At 39.6% G+C, this 19,209-nt stretch overlaps 1 protein-coding gene across 3 annotated transcripts; it reads left to right on the forward strand.

The window, feature by feature from the left end:
- Positions 1–705: 705 nt before the first annotated feature.
- On the forward strand, positions 706–18,917 carry LOC132911701 (otoferlin-like). 3 transcript variants are annotated; one of them, XM_060968561.1, is made up of 27 exons: positions 706–1,213; positions 5,082–5,140; positions 6,091–6,279; positions 6,519–6,790; positions 7,589–7,853; positions 8,251–8,427; positions 8,910–8,972; positions 9,809–9,893; positions 11,184–11,527; positions 11,651–11,961; positions 12,075–12,318; positions 12,475–12,711; positions 12,792–13,100; positions 13,176–13,328; positions 13,463–13,663; positions 13,752–14,003; positions 14,571–14,872; positions 14,977–15,341; positions 15,471–15,653; positions 15,737–16,466; positions 16,540–16,710; positions 16,792–16,961; positions 17,053–17,371; positions 17,456–17,654; positions 17,728–17,946; positions 18,022–18,122; positions 18,261–18,917. In XM_060968561.1, exons 1-27 carry the CDS (start codon positions 1,135–1,137, stop codon positions 18,439–18,441), a joined length of 6,180 nt encoding a protein of 2,059 aa, XP_060824544.1. In that variant the 5' UTR covers positions 706–1,134; the 3' UTR covers positions 18,442–18,917. The 3 variants fall into 3 exon arrangements, with proteins under 3 accessions (XP_060824544.1, XP_060824534.1, XP_060824552.1); XM_060968551.1 differs by having other exon boundaries at positions 707–1,213; positions 7,586–7,853; XM_060968569.1 differs by having other exon boundaries at positions 707–1,213; positions 7,586–7,853; positions 13,752–14,000.
- The last annotated feature ends 292 nt before the right edge of the window (positions 18,918–19,209 follow it).

Consider the following 19,209-nt stretch of genomic DNA (forward strand, 5'->3'; position numbering starts at 1 on the left):
AAGCATCGCGTTCCATATACTTTTGGGCAAAATACGCGACATCTATTTAAAGAGAAAATGTTTATATTATATGCTATATCCTATCTATACCACATGCTATATCCTATCCCATATTATATATCATTTTCATATGCACGAATAACGGTCGTTTCAGACGCCTGTCGATATGCAACGCTTTCAGAAGTATCATAATTCTGCGTCTGTCACAATCGCATCGTTTCATACGGTTTCATAGCGTCTGGTACGTATGTGGTAAAACATAATATACAATATTGGTCGAGTACGTACGAAAATAAAATGTATGTATAATCTCTGATGGTATCTATAGATATCTGTTGTATCGAGTAAGGACGAAGGAGAGACACGAGATGTCGATACACGTGTAGAAAAAGAAAGATCGGTCGACGAAGAGTCGATGCTCCGGTTGATACGTATGCCAGGTATTTCGGCAATTTGCTATGTTCTCGAGAATATGCTGGCGAAATTAGGGGAAAGAACGCGGCAAGCGAATAGCGAGTAATGGGAATGGAAGGGTGCAGGGTGAGCGAAGCGGCGCGTCGCCCACGCCGCGATGAATAGCTGCGTCGATGACGCGTAACACGGTCAATCTGTGTGTGTGTGTATGTGCGTGTATGTGTTGCGTGTTTGTAGTAGGCAGAGTAGTAGCAAGTGGCGCGTGCGCTGGTTCTCCAGGATAGCAGAACGGGTAGGTCCGGTAGGACGGACAGGACTCGGGGGTTGTACGAGGCGCGAACATCACCTAGTCCGAATTTGTCTGTCGTTCGATTCGGGTACGTGCTCGCTCGCTCGCACTCGGTTTCTTAATCGCCACACCGCACCGGTTTGAAAATATCCGTTTACCGGAAACATCTTACGATGTTATCGCCATTCGCTTAAACACGAGGTCTTTGTCGTTTTCATCGTCGAATTAACGCGGAAGTCGGACATTCGATTCGTACAGTTGGCCGTGGCCCTTCCCTTTGCTTTCGTCTAACTGGGGATGATCGAAGAGCGTACGAACGGAGGAACGGAACACGCGGTGTAACCCGTTTGCTCGGCTCTCTTGATACGTACGGCCTTTAACGAACGCTAAATTTACGACGCGAGTGAAATTTGCGGAACGTTCGACGTAGAATGGCGCTCGTCGTTATCGTCAAGAATTTTCAAGGACTGAAATGCAAAGGAGACAAGGTTGTCAAGGTTGACTTCCGGGGTAAGTTTCAAGGGATATTGCTCGACGATCGACAATGAAAATACCGATAAAATACACAGCTTGCGTCAACCGTAACGACCACTTACCCATTCGGTTTCCGATAGAAAAGTGTCGTTAAGCTTTTCTCAACATTTACGAAGGCAATTGAACTTTGAAGACGTACTTGCGCGATGAACGTGAACGGCGATCGACGCCGAGTAAATATAATTGACAATCGATCAGAATTTCGTTACGTCGTTTTAGTCACCTTCTCCCTTCGTTTTCTTGTAACACGCGAAGGGTGGCTTGCGTTCGGTTTAATTTGCCATTCTGCGAAATCCGAATAATATCATTTTCGCGTACATTCAAAGAATACTGTTCGACCCGTTTATTTAGTCAGCGTCTCTAAATATGATTTTTTCCGATATGCAAATATTTCACAAGCGTATAACGTGTGCATGTCAGCGTACATGTTTCTCTAACTGATCCAAATTCAAATACCGAGTTTTAAATAATTCCGTGTGATCGCAAATTGTATGCAAAAATGTTATACATATGTATATAACGGGACGAAGCGATATGTATATTAATACCGTTACAAATATTTACGCTACTATTATAAATATAGTGGCTGTTAGATTCTCCTTCTCCGTTACACTCAAATCGAACGAATATATCTTCTTTACGAACGTTAATTAACGAACGATTCGAAAGAATTATCAAATTTATGCCACGTGATTTTTGATAAAATTTGTTATATCCGTTTGCTGTTTAAGGATAAATAGGAAAGTAAATAATTCAGAGTTAATTACGGTGAACGGAGAACGTAACAGATATTTGTCAAGATAATAATATCGCGCTGCGAGACGTTGCAAGTTCGAATCAATTGCAAGATCGACTGATTAACGATGCGAGTGCACAGTTCTATGACTGCGTGTAGGATAATGACTTTCATTGCGATCTCTTTCACGAGTTTCTTTGGATACTACGCTATTCGAACCTGTTATTCGCTTGGCAAAGGTCTTCATCCCTTTGATCGATTAGAAAATAGCGCTTCTCGTTTTTCGATCGTGTAATGTAACTAACCCCGCTGTTTTCATACGGTCACTGTTTTCATAAGGTTAATCGGTGATATTGATTAAAATTAGTTCATCTATAAATAAATATTTCTATCTAGAGCAGCTACCGCACGCAGATTTATCGCGTTTAATCGACACGTGATTTTTACGATATCTATCTTGTGTATCTAATCTTTTAGAAAAAATCTTTTACAAAATTTCAATCGTTAGGAAACAAGCAGTTCTCGCATAAAATACAAAAATTGCTACGTGAAACACGATGCTTTATGCTCCTTACACGTAATTCTTCTTATACAAGTATTTAGAAGAAACGCATTATCTTTCCGTCTCGAGTCCATCGATTGATCGTTCTCTTCGTGTAGCTAACTCCGAACAAATATGTATGTATGTTTCGTAATATATACAACCGTGTAACAAACCGCAAACCGTTGAACAATACCATTAAAGCGGTGACAGATATTGGCTGGATTAATCAGAAGCAGATACTATTTGTGTTTCCAATTCAAACAATTATCTTCGTGGAACGACAAAAAAAAGCTCTTAGGATAAAACGACAAAAGCAACTTTGAAAAAACGAATTACACGTATTTACTCTCGTTTCTCTGTATACTTATCGTATAAAGTTAGTTTCAACGGTGATGAAAAATTGACGCAACCTTTTTACGTTGGCAAATTTGATTATACCTTGGATCGCGTAGCGCACGAATATATCCGCGTTTATTAAAAAAATAACAGGGTTAAATAACAACGTTAGGATGTCCAAGATCAGGAATATTATTAAAAATCGAATCTTTTTTTTTTTAGCCAAATCTTTTAAATCTTTCGAAATCTCGACATATCGGTCAAGTTGTAAATATTAAAATTAATGTTTGGAAAATGTCAATGTTTAAAAATACACGTCACTCGTTTGTTTAACGCTGGATATGCAACTAAATGTTAATAAACTGTCAAGCGAAGGCCAGTTCGGCCGAGCGTGGACGCGCAATTTGCAATATTTATCGAAGCGCGAGGACTTAGGGGATACAAATGCAAAGGTTAGCGTTAGGTCAAACGTTAAACCAACCAGTAGTCGGTTTAGTCGGTCATCTTGCAGGGTCGTGTACGAAAGTAAAGGAAAATTCAAAGGCAAGACGAGACAACGGCGAATCGTTAACCGGAGGTTAACCCGGCTTCTGCATATTAAACTTTTATTTAATCACGTTTGCCCCACTTTTGATCGTTCACTGACGATCCACAGCTAGCGTGATACAAAGTTGCGCGTCAAGATCTTATCCTCGACCTCTTTAAACGTTTCAATGTTATTCAGAGTTAGTTAATTAATATACGTACGTGTATACACGTGCGATCGTGATACGATTTTGATACGCATCGCAGGAAGAATTTTGCCTCCTTTTTCTTTCTCCTGAAATCCGCTGTCGACGTCTTAATTTCTCGCGCGGTTACCTCTTAACCTACTTATTTAACGCGTTATATTTTCCAAAGGAGCCATCTAGATTAGATATTTAACGTTTACGCGGAAGAGTAACCATTATAAAAATACAGTTACGGCGGAAAACTTTTTGCTTTCCACTATGCTTCGAACGAAATAGTTTCTCTGCTGAAAGACTATTTTTTTTTTTTTTTAAGTCGTTTATTTTGCCAAGATTTGTTTTTTTTTTTTTTTTGATACATTTTTGCAATTCACAATAAACAATGAATTAGAGTAAAGTGTGTTAGGCAAAAGTATCGATACGCGACGGTACGACGTAGCCATGCTATATTATGTGTCGTGGTTTTTCGGTTTTTGTGTTTATCTTTTTTATTTTTGTTTTTTTTGAGCCGCTGGGGAGCGGAGCTTTTGTGTATTCTTGTTTGTGTTGTATTTTTTGTCCTGAAACTTGGCCGCAAAACAGGACTCTTCAAAATATGAGTCGAAATTTATACGTAGTTTTAAAATAATCAGACTGTTTTATAAAGCAGCGATATAAATACGCGTGTTTATCATTCACAATTATCGTACAAATTCTACTTGTTATTTCAATTTTATCATATTCTTTTCTCGTCTTCAGACCAACGCTGCTAATATTACTTATTGTTAGGTACGATTCTAGATACGATTCTATCCACTACTCAGTTACTACTCAGATACTACTCGGTTATCCCTTCTTTTGCATTCAGGAAAGTATGTGCATAGTTGGCTTGTATTTTTCTTCTTTGTAACGTATTCTATAGGAGACAGGAGCAAAGTATACATTTTCGAGACTTAACACGATTCTCTACTTTAACGTACATAGTAGAAATTACTGACAACGAGATTATCTGCACATCTTAAATACCGTTGTTAGTCGCGAGAGAAACTACGCGTAAGCAATGGAGTTGCATCTCGTTTAGATAAAACTACGATTTAAACTTGGTAAAAGGCAAGCAAATCGAATAACGAGAAACAAAATGTTGGAAGTATTTAACCGGTACACGATAGGACACGGAATAATTAACAGTATTTTTGTTGTAACATTTTACATTTTGATATCTAAGAACTTGGGAAAAGTGTGCAATTCGTCGCACTCGTAAACATAACTAACGATAAACGAGCATCGAATTATCGTCGTTTTTTCCTTCGGTCGACTATGTAACGCTATAAGAGTTGGAAAAATGTTAATAACGGATGAAAGCTTTCCCGTAAAACTACACTAACCTGCTATTGCACTTAAAAAGGAACCATCGTTAAATGCGATCGCGTAATTCGTTTATTCGTTTATGAAACTTGTCGTGGATATCGAAATTACGTTTAATGCTATGATATCGAGATTGTTCAGAAAAATCTTTTACAGGTGTCCCCCATTACTCAAAATGCCTCGAAGAAAGCGGAGACCATATTACGGTAGATGAGGTAACGTAGAAGAGAAACGTTTAACTTTTAGCTATTCTATTAATCTATTAATTTAATATTAATAGATTAATAATAAGGTTAACAGTAATTAATCTATTAATTACTATTATTAAATAAAATTAAAATTACTATTAATCTATTATTTTGGTAAATTTTTATTTTAACACACAGAGAATGTTACGTTTAAAGTTTGAATGGCTGTGGTTTAGTTAATCGTTTCATTTTTCTCGAGCTTGTTGAAAACGCCGTTTCAGTGTACACGGCGATTCTTATTAGGAATAGTTTTACACAATTTAAAGGAATTTCGAAGGAATACGAATCACGCAACTATCGAATTTTCGTACGTAGTTTACGATTGTGCGCACCTAACTGACTTGCTTGACGCGCAGTAAACGAGCGTGCAGCCGGTATACATATTTTGTATATCAAGTACTCATCGCGACCCACTTTTTTACTTCATTAAAACTAAGTTTACCAAAACGTTTTTGCAATTTAAGACTTTCAATTCGTACTAGAAATACTACTGTAGTTTGATATTTTGTTACATCGACGAGTGGATTTTTGTCTTTTCGACTAAAGACATATTTTGTCGTTTTTATTTAAGCGACGCGATTTATACAAGCAGGAAAGGAAAAAAATATTTCATTCGCGTTAGTTCATACGTTACACAGTTGGTGTATCGATTAGTCAACGCTGTGCTGTTGCTCGCATCTTTGTTTTAATTATTTTTATTTCTATACAAAAAATGTAATTGCTTGCATGAAAAATATAAATAATGTTGACATTTAAATATCAGAAGAACATATTACAACGGTTAATCAAGCTTGGTAACTACTCTTTTTGTCTTTGTTTTATTCGTTTCCTTCGAGCATAAGAAAATTAAAAAATCGCTAAACCAAAGCACGATTTACAAAGCATGGAAAATCTTAGCGTGATTTAACATTTTTCAGAGCTTCACTTGGAACTTGGGAAGACCGGTGGACGAAGTAGAAGTGCTGCAACTGTCGGTGGTATCGCGGGGCGTTTTGAAAAATGAAAAAGTGCTCGCGAAATATGGTTTGGTTTTACAGACGGTGATACGAGAAGGTCGAATCATTGTCACAGATTCCTTAGTAGACCTCAATAACAAGCCACTTCCGGTACGTTGAAACACATATACATACCTATGCTTGCGATAACGGTTTCCGCGTTCAATTCCATTTCAAGCGACGTTGAATTGCCGCGCTCCGAGGAATAATCGCGTACGATAGACGATCTACATCGGGGCAAACGTAAATGATGCACGCGTCGTTTTAAATGAAATTTGGGCTAAACTTTCGAGCGGAGACGATCATCGGGTCATTTCCAAGATATGACAAAACACGTTTAATATGCGTAGGCTGTCGTCTGCTTTGAAATTCGATACAACCCTCCTGACGGAAGTTGCAGCTCGTACGCGGCCTCGGAAATAATGGAGGATGAACAACAGATGCTGATCGACATCGAGCAAAACATCGCGAACCTTGAAAGAAGCCTCGAGCAAGCTAATAGCAACAGCGATGCCGCCAAAAGAAAAGGTTCTTGGCATAGTCCTCAAAAAAGTTCGAAACGGGGGTTTCTGCAAAGGGGTAGTTCGCTGCTGACGGCTGACAAGTCACCGGATCGCAAGAGGTGAGAAATTGTCAGTAGATATCTCGAGATCGCCTTGCCGCGCCGAACTTCTCTTTCTCTTCCATTTTCGTAATATCCGTCTTGTTTTCTTCTCCGTTTGCCTCTTCCGTTATTTTTTGCTTTTCTCAAAAGAAATCCGAAACTGCCGAGCGAAAGATATTTATCGTTTCTTTTCTCGAAGCTTCCAACAGCCACGGAACGTTTCTCGTTGGTACAGACTTTATTTTATAAACGGCGAATATACCTACATGTGTACATAGAGAATTTTTTAAACAATGGTTGGTTATATATAACGTATTTCTGCAGGTATTATTACAAACACACAGAGAAAACAAACTGAGGATGGAACAGCGTAGAAAAATATGCATTTCTTGTTTAACGTTTCATCATTGTCTTAGTTTAAATAATATCTCCTTTTTAGACGATACGCGCGAGAATACGCGTATTAGTGAGACACACTTTACGTTGATCTTACCGTCTTCGAAATTAGTTGCGCCGTAGGTGTTTCACACTCCGATGGCAATTTATGGGAACCTGAAAGCACTTGTTGCAAAATATCGTGTCTCGGTATTTGTTGGTAGCTTTTTGGAATTAACTGGGCGAGGCCGCTAGACCGTTTAATTCGTTGCTGATCGTTTCGACATTCGTGCAAAGTCTAACGATTTTTATATTTTATATTTTATATAGTACCAGGGTTAGCACGAGATGAAATCTTTTTGAAAATATGGCAAATCGACTTCTATACACTTTGGCTTAACGTAACAGGCAAAATGGGGAAAATGCAATTCTTTGTAGCAGGAGTTCGACGTTGAAAAGCATGAGATCTCTTATAAAGTTGGGGAAGCAAAGACCACCCAGAGCTCGGTCCTGCGACAGCGGCTCGGATACCAGCGAATTACTCGATAGAAGGGATTCGAGTTGCACCACGTCCAACGAACCTTCGAGAACGAACTCGATGACTTCTTTGGAAACGAACGTGTCCGATTATGACAGCCAGGGTGGAACGAATACGGTGAAAACTCAGGAGGCGATCGTGAAACCAACGAAGAAATCAAAGCCAAAGGTTCGATCGATCCTTCCAGCGATTAAAGCTATAATTACGCGTAACATTTAGCTTTTGGTTTCTCCCTCTATTGTTGTGTAACGAAACGATTAACAGCATTGGACGTTGATACGAATTATACGGGAACACGTAGAAAGCTCGCTAATGTATTCCGCGTCGGCGTGTCTCAAGTACCGAAATTGCAAATAAAACGGAGATCGTTCGAGAGATTGGCATTGTCGAGTGTAGCCCGACTGGAAAGAAATAAGTAAATGGCGCGATAAATTGCGTAACAGCATTTGCATAAGAATTCGCTGACCCGTCTTCGTCTTGAGAACGAACGGTTTCTTTCGAGTCGGAGACGACGCAGCTTGCAAGGAAATTTCACCGAACCATCGTTTCTATTCCGTTTTTTCAGACCGTCGACACCGGACAAACCGCATTAAAGGCACAAGACTATCAAGTTTGCGTCACTATCATCGAAGCGAGGCAGTTGGCCGGTCTGAACATGGATCCGGTCGTTTGCGTACAAATCGGAGACCAACGAAAATACACCAGCGTCAAAGAATCTACGAATTGTCCGTATTACAATGAGGTACACACGTACATATCGTATACGTATACGTCCTCCTTGGAATGAATTTTCTTTAAAACAAAGTTCGAAGGGAGCCGAAGGAAAATTATCGGAAAGCTTATAAACGCAAACTGAACAACGGGCGTAGAAAGGACGAAAGAGCAGAACGATGTATTTACGATAATAGTATTTTTCCTACGAGCTGTCTTATAAACTATTTAGTCGATATAAACTCCGTTGCACAGATATAACGTACATACCTACGTTTCGGTGTTTTTTTTTTTTTTTTTTTAAACATTTAGCAAATAGCTCTGTTCATTTCAGATTTTTCTTTCGTTCTCGCGTTTTAAAATACATTTCGAATTTCTTGATCTCGCATTTTGTTTTTCTCATTTGACATCGAGTCTGCGTGTGTGAGCGCGTGATCGTTCAGTTTGAAAGCGTATAGAAGGCTACGAAATTATTTGGTAAAATAATATTTTTAATATCGTTCTGTTTTTCAGTATTTTGTCTTCGATTTCCACATGCCACCTGTCATGCTGTTCGATAAAATTATCACGCTATCGGTAAGTCGCTCGTCGAGTTTCCTTGAATCTCGCACAACTGCGAGATTGCTGTTTATAGAAGTTAGGGAGTTATTTGCTTCGTTAGATTATTAATAACTAGAGCTCTTAATTGGCCCCCGATACTCTGTAATAAATACGATACGTGCAAGCAATGAATCCGCTGATCGCGCTTTAAATAAAACGTTTTCGGCAATAAATCGGTAAACATACACGTACAATATATATCACGAAAAGAACATGAAAATAGGAAAAATGTTTCGAAACAGGAGGACGAATGGGTTTCTCGCTTTCCGGATAAAAGGATTAGTCGCGTAATTATCGGTAGTTTATCAACCGTTTGTTGGGATTTTTGAATCGATAGAAATTGACTGCCGACAACGTTGTATTTCAATAATTAGTTATTTTCATTTCCCATCTGAACGAGAACCTGAGGCGATTGACAATGATTGTCATGACGTATTGCAAATAGAATATCGTATTTCAGTGTACTGGAAATGAATATGAAAATTTAAAGAGTTCGCATATATTGCACGATGGATTTCATCTGTTCTCCACAGAGTGTTGAAACAGCGAACGACTCAATCGCTCCTACCGTTAAATTTATCGATTTTATATGTAAGAGACGCAAACGCGATAAAAGAGAAGGGGATTCGAGAGACGAATTAACGAGAGTAATTATTTTTGACTCGTAAATCGAAATATATTAGAATTATTCGCTTGATTGAACAGGTATCTTTAGATACACGTATGCGAAAGGCAACTTTACGCGATGAATGATAATCGAGGAGAAGATGAATTAAGATTACTTGTAGTGAATACCTTCTATTGATACGCAGGTGCAGCAATCGCGGAATCTCTTACGCGCTAATCTAACACTGGGCATCTTTAAATTAGACATCGCGACTGTATGGGCACAACCAGGTATATTTTTTTAGTCCTTCGAAAAGGATCCTAAAGGTTACTGTTAATCATTACCGACCGTCTTTCATCCTTTATCGAGTCAGTGCCGACGAGGAAGCTGAGCAAACAATTTTCTTTGTCGTTCCATTGAAAGTAACATGATATTTCCATAGACGAAAATTTGAATCAATGTATATATTTTCGATCAAACTGAAACATATTCCATTAAATTACACGTTTATCATTCTATCCCATATTCTGATTGCAAAGTAACGAATTTACTATATTTTCATCCAAGTCGCAACGTTAATTAATCGTACGCGTTTTCTACGTACTCGAACAATTTCGTTTATCAACTCGTAAACGATAAAAGTATCGCGAATAAATTTCATCGATTAAAATAAATGAATTGGAAATCGCTTACAAATGCATGTGTATGAAACAAAAAATAAAAGGGCGGAACAACAAAATTACTAAGACCGTATAAATAAAACGTTCGAGCGGAAAAGGATCGAAGTAAAAGCGATAAAAGTAAAAGAAAAGTGAAAAGAAGCGAAACAGCTATTTCGTATCGTGTCATATTTTCATCATTCATCGGTATCGTTTAAATTCACAGCTTGCATAAAATTTGTTACACTTGGCTTCTAGTACCATAGTTTCTAAGTCATGCCGCTTCTGTAGCGTAGAATACTTCTTACCATATTTGTACGTAATACGTTGCGTATTACGAGAAGAAACATGCAATCCGCTTTATCGATGAAACACATTTATTTTACAATGTGAAAATGAACGCGTTAGAGCCGATTGAAATATTACAATGGTGCAAATAAATAGAAAGTAGTAGTAGTAGTAAGTACATTGGAAATCGTTACGTAAGTACGCACATGAGATAATCGCTAATCCAGCGTATAATTATTCGTTTCTGCGAATAACGATCGTCCGTCAACGCGAACGCGACGCTAATTTATCACATCGCGAATAACGTTCGAGTAATATCAGTTCGGGTAATAACAGTTAATTAAACGCTTTAATCGGTCAAAGTATCGTCGATACGTACGACAGTTTAAATTTCTTACAACTTATCGGCGAGTTGAGATTCTGAAAAGTCGTAAAGATGCATCGGAAGCGAATGACTGTTCAAAGTTGTATCTTCTATCATTTATTCATAAATCATGTACATATCCGCTTAATCGGTGTTTACGATCGACTTTAAAACCTTTCTCTGTTCGTGTTACGATGTATGTACGACGTACATATTTAAAGATAAATCGCGTTCTATCTTGATGAAAGTAATTCCCGTTTACCCTGTAGATCATCAATTTTACCATAAATGGGCACTGTTGACGGATCCGGACGACGTGGCTGGTGGCCCCAAGGGTTACTTGAAGTGCGACATAAGCGTGATCGGGAAAGGCGACACCGTGAAGATTCCTCCGAAAAGCGAGAAGGACGAGGACGATATCGAGGGTAATCTTTTGCTACCGGACGGTGTGCCTATCGAGAGACAAAGGGCCAAGTTTATCGTGAAGGTGTACAGAGCGGATGGGCTGCCGAAGATGAACAGCAGCATCATGGCGAACGTGAAGAAGGCCTTTACCGGTGAAATCAAGGATCTCGTCGATCCGTACGTTCAAGTGTCCTTCGCCGGACTAACCGTAAGATCGATCAAATTTCTTATCTATGCGCGAGATAGTTTTCGCTACGTTCTATGTGTATAATCGATCAAAGAGATGGAAAGAGGCAAAAGTCCCTCGAGTAAGTTTTTCCACGCGATTCAGGGTAAGACGAGCGTCAAAAGGCACAGTTACGCGCCAGTTTGGAACGAGCAGATCGTCTTCACGGAAATGTTTCCACCTCTCTGTCAGAGGATTAAAATTCAGCTATGCGACAACGACCCGGTTCACGCGACCGTCATCGGCACGCATTTTGTCGATTTGAAGAAAATCAGCAACGACGGTGAAAAGGGATTTCTACCAACTTTTGGACCAGCTTTTATCCATTTTTACGGAAGCATCAGGGATTACAGTATCATAGATAAGCATTCCACGTTGAACGCTGGATTGGGGGAAGGAATCTCTTACAGGGCAAGGTTATGGCTCTATTTCGTTTATTTTCTCTCGATTGAAAATCGTATCGCGTTCCATTACTTTCCCGAGAACGAGAGACGGAAATATTAAACGTGTTATCGTCCTGTGTCTTTAGATTGTTAATAAGCATTAGGACAGAAATAAGCGACAACGTGGAAATGGCTCCATCGGAGGTGGAAGTCGAACCCACGATACCCATCAACGAATCCGTTTACGCCAGGAACGAAGAATTTTTTCTTTTCGCCACCATAATGGACGCCACTATGGTCGACAAGAAACTCGGCGACAAACCAATGTATTTCGAATTATCGATAGGGAATGCGGGAAACGCTTTAGACGGTCACAACGAAAGCTCCAAGGTGAGGCTCGCGCATCGATGGAATCCTTCCTTTCTTTTTATTATCTTCTTCTATACCGTGTCGCTCCGTGTCGTTCATCCACGTTCGAGTACGTTGGACGGATAAAAAAGTCGGTAAAATCGATTTTAACGAACAATTTTAATTGGTCGCTGTCAGATATGCGAAATGGGACCAAAAAGTGGAACGAGTACCGATCAAGAGGAGCTGCAGGAAGTGTTGAGCGGATCTTGGCAGAGTACCACTCCAGCCTGTAAACCGATGACGCACGACAAAATGTATTATTTTTTGCCGTACTGGGATGACAAACCTTGCCTTCACGTTAGGAGCATCTGGCCCGACTATAGACGTAGAATGTACAATAGCAATATAATCAGCAAAATTTCCGATAAGCTGGTAAGTCGACAGACGTTTCCATCGTAGTGTATAGTTGGGGTAATCTGCTTTAATCAACGGGGATTTTCGATTTGGGGCAGGAGGAGGGTTTGTCGGAGGCTCAGTCGCACGCCGACGACTGTACAGGCGAGAAAATTTTAAAGTCCGCGTTGGACGAATTAAGCAGCAACTGTAACCGATACGTCAGCATCAGTAAATCGAGTATCACCGGGCCGGGAGTTGGAAAGACGAAACTCGATAAAGAGAGGACGAAACTTTGTCAAAGAGAATTAGAAAGTATGGGACTTATGTCGCGCAATCTTAAAGCCGTGATCACTAAGAGTAGTTTTAAGGAAAGACTGAAGACTGCACAGAGCTATTTACAGAAATTAAAATTCCTCGTCGAGGACGTGAGTATCCTTCGCCAAAGTTGCTCCCTCCTTAAAGTAGGTATCTTACCGTTAAAAGGAAAACACGATTTTCAGCCTCAAGATTCTCTACCGGATGTTTTCATTTGGGTAATTAGTTCCGGACGTCGAGTCGCGTACCATAGAATACTCGGAAGAGATTTAATATATTCGATCGTCGACGAAGAATGTGGCAGATACTGCGGCAAAGTTCAAACCATGTTTCTCAAAGTACGTTCGTTTTATCTTACGTCTAATTTATCTCTCGTAGCTTGTGAATAAGTCGACGAAACGAAATAACTCGCAACGTGTTCGACTAGTTTCGCGTCTATCGTTTTCGAACAATAACGTCGATCGATCGATAGCTTCCAGGGAAAAAACGATTCGGACCTTCCGGTTGGGCCATACAAACGAAATTACAAATCTACATGTGGCTGGGTATCTTGAAGCACAAGAAATACTTTATCCAAGGTCTGCCAAAGGGATACGAACTCAGTCACGAGTTGAGGAACGTGGACAGGCCGCGCGCTTTACCACCCACTGTTATTCATTACGTGGAAAAACACGTATGTATTTGACAATCGTGTTATTCTCACTCTGTCGATCGTCCCGTTTGTCCAATTTTATTATGAAAATATCTGAATTATCGAGTAGAAGTTCCAGTTAAGAGCACACATGTATCAAGCCCGATCTCTGATCGGCAGCGATGCGTCAGGTCTTTCCGATCCCTTCGCCAGAGTTATTTGCGGCGAATTTTCTAACTCTACTCAAGTGATCGACGAAACCTTGAGTCCTACGTGGGACGAACTTCTTCTTTTCGACGACATCTTGATTTACGGAACCGACGAAGAAATTAAGAAGGATCCACCGTCGATCGTCGTCGAACTCTTCGATCAAGACAAAGTGGTATGTCACGATAGAGAGTTTCTTCGACGTACATAAGTTTTGCTTTATTTTTTGTTGCTATACATTTTTCGATTAAACACGCAAAGAAAATCTTTGTACAAGCGACTATAGTTCTTTTCTCATCCTTTTCCGATTCTCTTTTTACAGAGTCATTTTCTATCTACGGACATATAACACTGCATGGGGGCTCTGCTTTAACAGTTTGTATACGATATACGACATTCATACGCAAAACATACGCTTCCACATTTTATTTTTTCAGCATCGATCTCTAGGTAACAACGTTCCAAAGTCGGTTTTGCGATCAAACTGATTCGTAATTGTCGTGGCTATACGCTGTCTCCGTAAGAGATCAAATTCCTCGATCGAATGAGAATATCTTAATACGCGACTCTTAGAGATAAGTAGTAAACTACGATAAAACTTGGACGATAGCTTTTTGAGAGATAACTTTTCAAAGAATATTTGACAAAGAGAGAAAAGAAAGTTAATTTCCGCGATAAATGATCTAAAATCGAAAACTTGTACTGGAGAAGATTGTACGAAGTAAACGTACGATGGTTTCAGGGGAAATCGGAGTACATAGGTCGAGCGGTCGCGCGACCTCACGTCAAACTCGCCTCGGAATCTTACACGCCACCCAAATTCCCACCTTCGTTAGAATGGTACGATGTAACGAGAGGCGCTGCAAGGGCGGGCGAACTTCTTGCCGTTTTCGAGCTACTCGAATATCCGCAGACGAAAGATTATGGTTTTCCCACTTTACCAGACCCGAAGGAAATACCGACCCAAACCCCCGTCGCAGCTCAGGATCGGGGACCGATTCTTCCGGTTCCCGTTGGAATTCGACCGACTCTCTCCAAGTACCGGTAAAATTACTTTTAAATAGTTTTCACAAACTTTGCAACGTCATCGGAATTTCATCGAACATCAGTTCGCTCCTTCACACGCGTGCTATCGCCTTATGTGGCAGAATCGAGGTGCTGTTTTGGGGTCTAAGGGATTTGAAGAGGATCCATCTAATGACCGTGGACAAGCCTCGAGTAGACGTCGAATGTGCCGGTCATATTCTTTACTCTTCGGTTATAACGAACGCAAAGAAAAATCCGAATTTCAATACACCGGTGAAATTTTTGGAGTTGGAATTGCCCGAACAGGAGCTCTATCGGCCACCTTTGACCATCAGGGCTGTAGATTGCAGAAGTTTCGGTCGTTACACTCTCGTTGGAACGCACACGATAAATTCGATCCATAAGTATATGTACCATCCACAAACGAAGAAAGCGAAGGATGTGGAAGAAAGAAAGAAGAACCTGTATCAATTACAGCAATACACAGGTAAAATGATTTCGAGTTCGGACTCTTGGGAGATCTGTGATCCAAGTTAGTCATAGATGGAATAGATCGTATTGATATTTCGGTATGCATATACACCATACTCTCGCTAATTATCCTCCTTCGCTTTAGGTTTCGATACATCGAAGATTAAATTGCAATACCCGTCTTTGCCAGAATCTCTGACCGATCTCGAGTTTGGTATCGGAGATGCGATTATTACTCTGGGTTTGGAACAAGGTTGGCCAACGAAGAAGGACAAAACGGAACAGAATATAAAAAAAAAGCAAAGTCTGATCAACGATGGAAGCATGGGTAAGTTACGCGAGTTATGCAAAAAGTATCGAAGCGTGAAAGGAGCGCAACACCGAGAAATCGAATCGAACGAATTCCGTTAGGCGATTTCTACACGTTCGAGGACGAAGATGGTTGTCAAGATTGGTGGACCAAATACTTCGCTTCCGTTGAAGCGATGATAGAAGAAAACAAGGAACTACGTAGAGAGAAACCAATGTTTCAAGCACAAGCGAACGGTACCGTTCCGACGTACATGGAGGAAAGTTCCAATCAAAATCAAGCGAACCAATCGGGCGAGAAGAGTCCTGGCGTTGCAGCGAAAAGATTGTTTGGCCTAAAGTCGACTGCGAACGCGGCTAGGTTTGTCTCGAAACTCAGCCCTAAGCACACCTATCGGAATTTCCCGAAAACGGCGCTGTTGAAAATTTATCCGAACGAATTGGAAGCTCAGCCAGAATTTGAACAGTTCAAGGAATGGCTACACACGTTCGAACTTTACAGAGGAAAGAAAACGGGCGACGAGCCCGAAGACGAATCCAGAATAGTGGGAAGCTTCAAAGGGGCCTTAAAAGTTTACAAGTGGCCTCTCCCTAGGGATTTGATAGATCACACGGTGATGGGATTCGATCCGCAATATGGCTTTTTTCAAGGTGTACCATCCAACGAACCGATTCACGTACTGGTACGAGTTTATATCGTCAAGGCGAACGATCTTCATCCTTGCGATCTAAACGGTAAAGCAGATCCTTACGTCGTTTTGCAACTAGGCGGTAAAAGAATCAGTGACAAAGAGAATTACGTGTCGAAACAACTGAATCCCGTATTCGGCAAGTACGTACCGATGCGATCGCGTACTATTCGTTACGACCTGTCTCATTACATCTTCGTTCGTTTTATTTGCAAGGTGTTTCGAAATAGAAGCAACCTTCCCGCAAGATTCATTGTTGACCGTTCAAGTGTTGGATTGGGACTTGGTCGGCACAGACGATATGATCGGTGAAACAAAGATCGATCTGGAAAATCGATTTTATAGCCGGCATCGTGCTACTTGCGGTCTAGCCAAAAAATACGACGAGTAAGTTTTCGAACGAGAACGTTTCCAGTGCTTTGTTCTAAAATGAAATGACGTGCTTGAGTCGGCGTATTTTATTGCCAGATCTGGTTACAACAAATGGAGAGATGCGATGAAACCGACGCAGATCCTGTCGAAGCTTTGCAAAGAGGGAAAGATCGATGGACCGGTATATTCGCACGGAAAAGTAACGATCGGAAGAAAAACGTTTTCCTTGTCGGACGAGGAAATGGAATGTTACGTTCATACGAAAGGTAAATACCGAGATTCGAAGCGGTAGATTTTTTTGCAAACGGCAGAACGTCGATTTCCTAAAGGTTAGAAAAATAATCTTTATCTTACTAGGCATAGAAGAACATCTTGCACTGGCAGTTCTTCACCAATGGCATGCTTTTCCAAGAATCGGTTGTGCTTTGGTCCCCGAGCATGTGGAAACACGTCCACTTTACAATCCTGAAAAACCCGGCATCGAGCAAGGAAAGTTGGAAATGTGGGTTGACATGTTTCCTATGGACATGCCCTCGCCAGGACCGTCGATCGATATTTCACCGAGAAAACCCAAAAGTTACGAGCTTCGGATCATTATATGGAACACCGACGACGTTATACTGGAAGACGATGCGTTCTTTACTGGCGAAAAAATGAGCGATATTTACGTGAAAGGGTATTCCGCGTATTTATATAAGAAATTCGCACATAGTTTGGAAATTCGTTAGAACGGTGAATTTTGCTTGGATTTGTTTGTTAGATGGCTGAAAGGCCCCGAAGATTGCCAATCTACGGACATTCATTATAGATCGTTAACAGGAGAAGGCAATTTCAATTGGCGTTTTATATTTCCATTCGATTATCTCGTAGCGGAAGAGAAGATCGTTATCAATCGGAAAGAAAGTCTGTTTAGCTGGGACGAAACTGAATGCAAGATTCCTGCTCGTTTGGAATTACAAGTAAAAAGAAAAAATCCTTTTAATCATACTTTTAATTTGTATTTTCGTTATCGTTCGAATCCACTGTGCACAGGTCTGGGATGCAGATCATTTTTCAGCCGACGACTTTCTGGGTGCTATTACTCTCGATTTAAATCGATTTCCACGCGGCGCAAAGAATAGCAAGCTTTGTACGTTAAGTATGCTAAAGACCGATGGATCTGTGCCAACCGTAAATATTTTCAAACAGAAACGAATAAAAGGTTGGTGGCCTTTCTACGTTAAAAAAGAAAACGAGGATATGGAATTAACGGTAAATATCAATTCATACTCGTTCTGATGTGTTTCGTACAAACTTGAAAGTATTTTACATAGAAAATATTCTTAGGGTAAAGTAGAAGCTGAAATTCATTTGTTAACGAAAGAAGAGGCTGAGAAAAATCCTGCAGGATTTGGAAGGAACGAACCTGATCCGCTTGACAAACCAAAGTAAATATAAAAACAATCGTACGATGTTTTAACATTCAACACGAGTTTTTTGATATATGATACATTTGACGATTAATCAGTACCTCGATTAGTTCGTTTAAAAAACTATATCGTTAATTAGTTTGTCTTTTTTTTCAGCAGGCCAGATGCATCTTTCATGTGGTTTTTGAATCCTTTGAAATCTGTTAAATATATAGTATGGCATAACTACAAATGGGCAATTCTGAAAGCTATAATAGCAATTGCATTGATATTAGTCGTATTATTGTTCTTTTACTCGATACCTGGTTATTCTGTTAAGAAGTTATTGGGAGCTTAGAAATGTCGCTTGCAGATTTTATTGCTTCGTATGCTCATGATATCTGAAATATGGAAGATGATATTTTGATAAGAAAGTAACAGAGGACTAACTTTGCAGATACACTATTCTTTAATACTTTATAGATGTAACTTTAAATTTCTCAAAGTTAGTTTTGTTGACCATACTAAGCACGTTGTATCGATATATTATATGAAGCCTATTTTTTCATTTCATATTTGCATATCTCGTGTTCATTTTATCACATAAAAAATTCGATAGGCCTCAAAATTTAAGCTATCTAAAGATCTATGAATTTTTAACGACATAAATATTTCTTCCTTTTGCCAACAATTTTAAATAGCAAAATAAAAACTGATTATGCTTCTAGATGAAAGAGCTCTTTTTAATAAATAATTGCTGTATAGTGGACCAACGAAACAGTAATAAAAGCTAATGTATATATAAAGAGCAATACAATAAATAATTAGAAATTATTAGATGCAGAACAATAATGCGTGTATATATATATAGTATATACTGTTTCTACTTATCAAATATTTCGTTAAAAATATTGTATTCTATTTCGTTGTAAATAGATAATTTAACACGTTCACGTTGGCGCATACCACCGGGTGGCTCATACTTGAACGTTCCACCAACCGGTGTGTACCGCCAAAAATGTAGTTCGTTTAGTGATTAGAAAAAATTTCAATATAATTGAAAATTTAATGTATATTAATTGAAAAAAGTAAAATTTATTTAAAAACAAAACAATTCAATATTGTG

Source organism: Bombus pascuorum, chromosome 1 (assembly GCF_905332965.1).
Source record: "Bombus pascuorum chromosome 1, iyBomPasc1.1, whole genome shotgun sequence".
In the NCBI taxonomy this organism is placed as follows: domain Eukaryota; kingdom Metazoa; phylum Arthropoda; class Insecta; order Hymenoptera; family Apidae; genus Bombus; species Bombus pascuorum.